At 48.3% G+C, this 7,058-nt stretch overlaps 1 protein-coding gene across 1 annotated transcript; it reads right to left on the reverse strand.

Moving 5' to 3' along the window:
• Nucleotides 1-261: 261 nt before the first annotated feature.
• On the reverse strand, nt 262-555 carry KIAA0040 (KIAA0040 ortholog). Its single transcript, XM_069478381.1, has one exon. The coding sequence runs from the start codon at nt 553-555 to the stop codon at nt 262-264; it is 294 nt and encodes a 97-aa protein (XP_069334482.1).
• Nucleotides 556-7,058: the final 6,503 nt, after the last annotated feature.

Consider the following 7,058-nt stretch of genomic DNA (forward strand, 5'->3'; position numbering starts at 1 on the left):
ATGCCAGAGATAGGTGGAAGGTGCCTGGGTCTGCAGTGAGAGCACCGCTATTGGACACACAGCTGCCCAGACAGTGCCCAAGAATCATCCACGTGCTCCCTGGGAGTGCCCTAAACTGGGACACTGAGTCTGAGGTTTGTTCCTTGTTGAGTAGTTATCTGTGCACATGAGTGTGCCACTTTAGGGATTCCTGCTTCTTAGCCTGTGTGTGGCTGGAAGAGGCTTAGCCCCAGAGAGGGGACACCTCTGCCTCCTGCCTAACTAGACAGGCAGTGACGGCCTCTTCTCCATCTGGAGAAGCTTGGGCTGAGCAGAGATCCAGAGGTCCTCTTCATCCTTCTTCTTCTTCTTCTTCCTCTTGTTTCGCTCTGGCTGTTGGCCGCTCTTGCCCTGTCGGCTCCAGCAGCAATGGCAGCAGATGAAGAGGAGCGTGATAATCACCAATACTGGCAGCCCCAGGAGGACCCCCAGGCAGATGGTGTTGAATAAGCCCTCCTGGTGCTTGGTCGAGATGGTATCCCAGAGAGCGCTGAAGAAGGAGCTGATTCTCTCCATGGCGCTTGGCTGGACTGGGGCCGGAGAGCCCTCTCAGCTCACTAGCAAGTCCTGGGCTCAAAACGATGCAGACTTGACTGCTTGTAATTTATTCTTCTTCCAGCTTTGGGCTTGGGCATGCCACCAATGGCACCTGAAGAGATTAAAAGAGACAATTCAAGAGAAATGCAGTGGGAATGGTCTACTTTTTAAATAGCATCATAGATTTTAGGCTTAGGAAGGGAAGGAATTGAAGATTTCCAGAGTTTGCTAAAATTGTATTCAGACTCAATAAACAAGATAAATGCCTGTGTTTAGTCAATAAGCATCAACGAATTCTTGCTATGTACACACATTATATTGGACTTTGGATATAAAAATAGACAGTATATCAGGTCTGGCACGTAAGAGGTGCTCATCAGTTGCTGGGTAAGTGAATCGATGTGTGTGTTCTGTGTTCTGGTCAGGGTTGGCTGCCTGGCCCCTCCACAATGGCAGTTCTCAATCTTTCGTCCACTGCAGCTCACCTGACAGGTGTTGAACACACACTCCCCACAGGACCATTCTGTATGTGACCTTCTATTAATAATTTCGATGCTTGTTAAAGCTTAAGCTCAAGAAGAAATGTCTACGTCTTGCTGCCTGTCGTAGGGACATGGGCCTCCTCCAGGCAGAGTCATCAGTCCTCATCCTGGCTCACTCCCGGCACACTTCCTTACTGTCCCTCATGCCCCCTTCCCTGCTCCACGCCTTCTCCCCTCCTTACGTCCCACTCCTGTGCCTGTGGTGTCCTCTCCTCCTGAGGTGGGGAGAACCAGGGGTGACCATTTGCTGGTTCTCCACTTTCTATCTTTCTCTCCCTCGTCGCCCTGGTCTTTGCTTCCCATCCTGCAACCCGAGTCTCCTTCCCTGCCTGCTCCCTTTCTTCTCCGTGGGAAAGGACCTTGCAGGCTGCGTGGTGACGCGCTTGGAAACTGGGGTGGGGTTCCCGGAGCCTCCCTGCTCCTGTCCTGGTGTGGCATATGGCTGGGGCTGTTCTGGTTGCTTGTGCAGAGTGGCCCCTCTGCCTTTGTCCCCCTCCACCTCTCCATGTGTACCGGAGGGCTCAACCTTCAAGTGTGAGGTCTTAGAGGCTCTCTTCAGTTCTGGAATTACAGATGTTCGTGTTTGAACAAGACTTCAAGGACAGGCATGATACAAAGAAATTTAAGAGACCTCTTGGAGTAGGACATTGGCCCAAACCCAAATATCAAGGAGTCGTTGATTTTCAGGCTGGACACTTTAGAGATCATCCTGACCAACTCTCTCATTTAAAGATGAAGACTCTGAGGTCCACAGTGGCGAGGTGACATCTGAGGCCACCCAGAGCTGCCATGAACACCCAGATCACTGGACAGTGGGTCCAGCACTTTCCCAAAGCTTTATATTTCACTTGATACTTTTTAACTCACCTTTACATGAATTTTATCTTTTAAGTGAGGACAAGATGGTGCTATGTCTACGGGGAGCAGCGCTAGCCTGTAGCCCCACCCCCTCACGGCATTATTTATACAGTTTTTGCAATTGTATAAATGGGCACCTACTGCTGTGCCATTTGGCCCATCGAGCCTGAAGTCATGCTATAAGATGACAACAGTAATTTTATCTAACTTTTATTAAGCACTTCTTGTATTCCAGGCACTGTTATAGGCACTTTATACCTATTAACTCATTTAATCTTCATTACAACCTTAGGAAGCAGGTACTGTTATTCCCCCCCCCCCCCCCCCCCCCCCGCTGTTGAACAGATGGAGGCACAGGTCACACGGTGAGTGGCAGAGCTGGCCTTGCTCATTGTGGGGAGTTTCGCTCTAGATCCCCACAGGGAGAGCTGTTTACACACACTGCTCTGTGGCCTCCCATTCCTTTGTGTGGAATTAACCCATTTTTGGCAAGCAGCCCAGGACTTACGGAATCTTACAATACTTGGCCATTCCCCAGATTGACTTCAGTGCTTATCCCAGTCTATTGTAGAAAAGACTGCAAAGAGATTTGTTTCCCATTGTTAGATACTTCCTAAATGCATGAAGATACATAAAATAGAAACCAAGTCCTGCCCAAGTGCAGGCATATTGAAAGCATGTGGATGCCTGAACTCAAACTCAACACACCACAAAGGAAAGTATTCTGAGAAGTCATGGGCCTCGCTGGAGGCTCTACCCAAGCCTGGTGAGGGTCTGGGAACATCCCACGGTGTGGACCTGCCCACAAGCCATCAAGCCACCAGGCTCTTGTGGAGAAAAGCAGCCCCTGGTCTCCCCAGGAGCCCCAGGGTTGCTGCCTCTCACACCACGCGTCTTGCTTCTGGATTTTCCTTTGCCATGACCTTTGCCTTTGCCTCAGCCTGTGTGGCCAGCATTTTCTTGGCCTGTTTAGTGGGATTTTTCTGCTCTGTTGTGGGAAGACTTCAGGTGCTTTTCTCCAATTTGATCCTATACTTAGCTTTCCTGATTCACGTTAGATGACCAGACACAACCATTCATGAATGCTTCTGTGCCAGGGGTCATGCTGGTCCCTGTGGGGGGGCAGAAGGGCATTGGGGACCCTTCTAGGAGAGAGAGGAAGGAGGTCGAGCCCTTGGAGAATATTAGGGCAGATCTCATGTAGGTGGAGCCACTTGAGGAGGACCTTGAAGATGAGTAAGATTTTGACAGAGAGACATGGGTGAAAAGGGGGTTGAACATCCTGGAAAAACTTCTAGAACAGGAGCAAGGAGCAGGGAGGCTTCTGGTGAGCCTGGGGCTCACCTGGGAAAGGAGAGGGTGAGAAGGAAAGCTGGAGAAGCAGGAGTGGCCAGGGTAGAAAGGGCGTCATAGGCACAGCTGTGCACTCTGGGCACATCACAGGGTTTGTGCTTATTGGGGACTTCACAGCAGGAGAATGTTGTGATCAGAGCTTTCCTTCAGGAAAAGATAACAAGATGTGAAAAGCTCTGGAGAATGTTCTAAGAAAGCTCTTTATCCATTTATCAAACATTCATTGAGCACCTAACATGCTGCATGCACTGCTAGGTGTGGAGAATACAGTAATGAATGACAAAGAGATGGTTTCTGACATTGTGGAGCCTGGTCCATTCCAGGGGAGTTATTATTATTGAAGGATCAAGTCATAAAAGACAAATATAATAAGCATAGTCCAACTTAGATTGCTTAGTTGGCTGAAATAAAAGCATGCTTTTGAATTATGTGTTTATCTCAATATCCCAGGCCCACCTACCCCTCCCAAGCTTTGTCTTAGACTTGTCCATCCCATGGAACCTAAAATAGCCTTTGAATAAATAGATTTCTTTTCAAGCTAAACCTAAGTCAATAATTCACTTCTGGATTCCTAAAGGTACTTATTTGACTCTGCTCTCCATACAGCCAAAGAGAATATTCATTAACATTTGGGAACCCGGTCTGGGGAAAATTCGATTAAAAGGTATTCTTTATATTTTTTAATCTAAGAATTCTTTTCTAGGCCCCCCGGTTACTTGCTGAGCTCTGCTAATCTATAGTGTTTCATTAGTATTTATGAGCCTTGCATTATTAGCATTTCCAGAAAACAATCAAATATCTCCTTGGTGGTATGAATTAAAAAGTTAGAGCTTCCATGGAATGTTTTGCAAAAGAAGCAACACTTGGGGCCCTTGGAATGCACTCTGGGAGATCCTTTCCTTTTGTTGGCTTTCATATTGCTGACACTGTTTGAAAAGTAATTCATCTATTCTTGTAAAACCAACAATAGGTGCCAACCAACCTCATTTGTTTGATTGTGATTGTGGGGGTGGGTGTGTGGAGAGAGAAGAGGAGGAAAGTTACTTTTAATTTCCTTGAAACCAAATATTATAATTATTATTTTTTGAGACAGGGTCTTGCTCTGTTGCCAGTACTAGAGTGCAGTGGTGTCAGCATGGCTCACAGCAACCTCAAACTCCTGGGCACAAGTGATCTTCCTGCCTCAGCCTCCTGAGTAGCTGGGACTACAGGCGAGCACCACCATTCCTAGATAATTTTTCTATTTTTTTGTAGAGACGGGGTCTCGCTCTTGCTCAGGCTGGTCTCGAACTCCTGAGCTCAAGTGATCCTCCTGCCTCGGCCTCCCAGAGTGCTAGGATTATAGGTGTGAGCCACTGCACCCAGCGGAAGCCAAATATTATTTATCTGTATATAGTTTGTAGTATCCAGCCAAGGAGAGAGAGTCATTCATTCATTCTTTTGCCATAAGCTTCCATCTGCTCATGTATGAGGTGTTGATGGGAAACAGTGATCTGGAGCCAGATGACCTGGGTTTGAGCTCTGGGTCAACCCATGTGACCTTGGTGAGTTCCCGAGCCTCAGCTACAAAACGAAGCTAATAAGCTTCCTTTGTAATGCTATTGTGAGGATTTAAGGGGCTCAATATATTTAATGCATTTGGTACACTGTAACATACTATACAAGCATAATTGATAGAGAGTTATCTCCAAGTAACAATGGACTAATTCTAGCCTTGAGCTTTTCCTCCCCATCCTCACCTCCAAGCCCAATCTTCATTGCCAAAGAACCACAGGCCCCCACCCCATTCACATGAAAAGGGCTTCACGAGTAATCTCCCTGCTTGTGGCTGCTCTGCAGGTCTGTGACTGTAATCCTAGAGCTGGCAACCAGCCAGAGGATGGAAAAGGGTCACTCGGGAAACATCTGACAGTGTCTGGAGGATTTTGTGCTCATAGGTGAGCCCTGAGGAGAGCAATTAGCTGTCTGCAGGCCCCAGCCTCCCTCACAGGCTTGGGGGCTCCTGCAGGTGTGCAGGGTGGGTCATTCCACAGGAAGGTCTGATCCAATCTCTGAGAGCCGAAAGCTGCTCCGGGCTTGTGCCAGGGCTGCCCTGGGACTGGTGTTCCTTCCACGCTCTCTGAGAAGAAGACAGGCCATTCTACTTTGCCTCAGCCTCTCATTCTTCCTGTTTATTAGATGAAATAATGCCTGTAAAGCTCTAGTGTCTATCAGATAGCAAATGCCTTCTAGAAACATTAACGATGAGGATCATGCTGGCACCCAATTAAAATCCCCGAGACCAACTCCAGAGTGAGCTCCAGATGGTACAAATCGTCGGCCTTCTTGTGGAGGGTGGGGTAAGCTGGGGGTTCAGTTCTCTATCAGAATCTTAAGAGATTCCTCTGCTGCAGCTGCTGACTCCCGGGTATGTGTGTGGGGCTTTCTTACAATTGAAAGCTGGGGGCAAAGACCTCCCCGTGGGCCTTTTCTCATACGACTGCATTGAGCTTTCTGCCTGGCGCTGCGATTATCACTGTGCCTGCTTTATGTCCTCTACCTGGGGAACCCAGGGGACAGCAGGTGGGCTGCTGGCCAGGAAGTCACTTAGGAAGATTCCTGGGCCCTACTCCCAGAGACCCTGATTCAGTAGGTCTAGGGTGGGCCCAGGAATTTATGTTAGTAACAAACAATCAGGGTGTTTCTGGACAATTGTCATGTTTGAGAACTACTGTATGAGCAAGTTGAGCAGACGACCTTCATCTATGAGTGCAGGAACCTTGCGTCAAATGAGGGAAAGAAATCACGGGCCCGGAGAGGTGGGGAGGAGGTGTATCTCCACACACAGCAGCGCAATGGCCTGCCGCGGGGAACCTCCTTCAGTGTCACTTGCTCTGTGAAGCCAGAGGATCTGGGCCAGAACTGCTTTCCTGGAGGGCACAATTCAATGTAGTAAATGTTCACTGGACACCCGCTATGTACCTGGCCCTGTGCATTCAGACCCTGTCACCTTCCAATCTAGCAAGGAGGGGAAACAAAAACAGCAGCAGTCCAGTGTGATTGAGTCCTGGGGTCAAGTTCTGTGTAAAGGGAGATGGGGGCAGCACAGCAGAAAGAGCAAACAGTTCTGCCTGGAGACTGGCAGAGGAAAGTGATTAAAGGAGAGGACGACCAGGACGGGTGTCTGCTCTGTCATTGTGCGGTGACTGTTTACTGAGCACCCACTACACCTGGGTATACAGGACAGGCAAACCAGACCCCTGTCCTGTCACTGCTCCACGTCTAGTGTGGGAAGCAAACATTCATCAAAGAACCATGCAGTCAGGTGTCGCAGTATAATTGCACGAAGTGCTGTGGACAAGGAACTCGAGATGCTACCAAAGGGATAACAGGGAAGAGTCAGGGAGGTCAGGCCCCGACGGGGATGACGGAGCTAAGATCCGAACTGCCAAAACAGCAAACACATGGTCAGGGTGTCGGAGAAGTCTTGAAACATAGGATAAACTTATTTTAAAGCATTTCCAAGTAATATGCTTGATAGGTTTTTCTTTGACCCTCAGGTACCTTTTCAGATGAAGTGTCTAAATTTAAGGCCATCAGGTCAATTGTTAATACCCTATAAAGTGTCCCCGAAGTCTGGAAACAGGAAATAAAACGTTTGTTGTACTTTTTATCAGATGCATAATTGGACCCATTGCTGTCCCTGAAAGGACAGCGTGGCTGAATGCAGCAGTGGCAGGTGGGGGTGGA

The sequence above is a fragment of the Eulemur rufifrons genome, chromosome 8 (genome assembly GCF_041146395.1).
Source record: "Eulemur rufifrons isolate Redbay chromosome 8, OSU_ERuf_1, whole genome shotgun sequence".
NCBI lineage: Eukaryota > Metazoa > Chordata > Mammalia > Primates > Lemuridae > Eulemur > Eulemur rufifrons.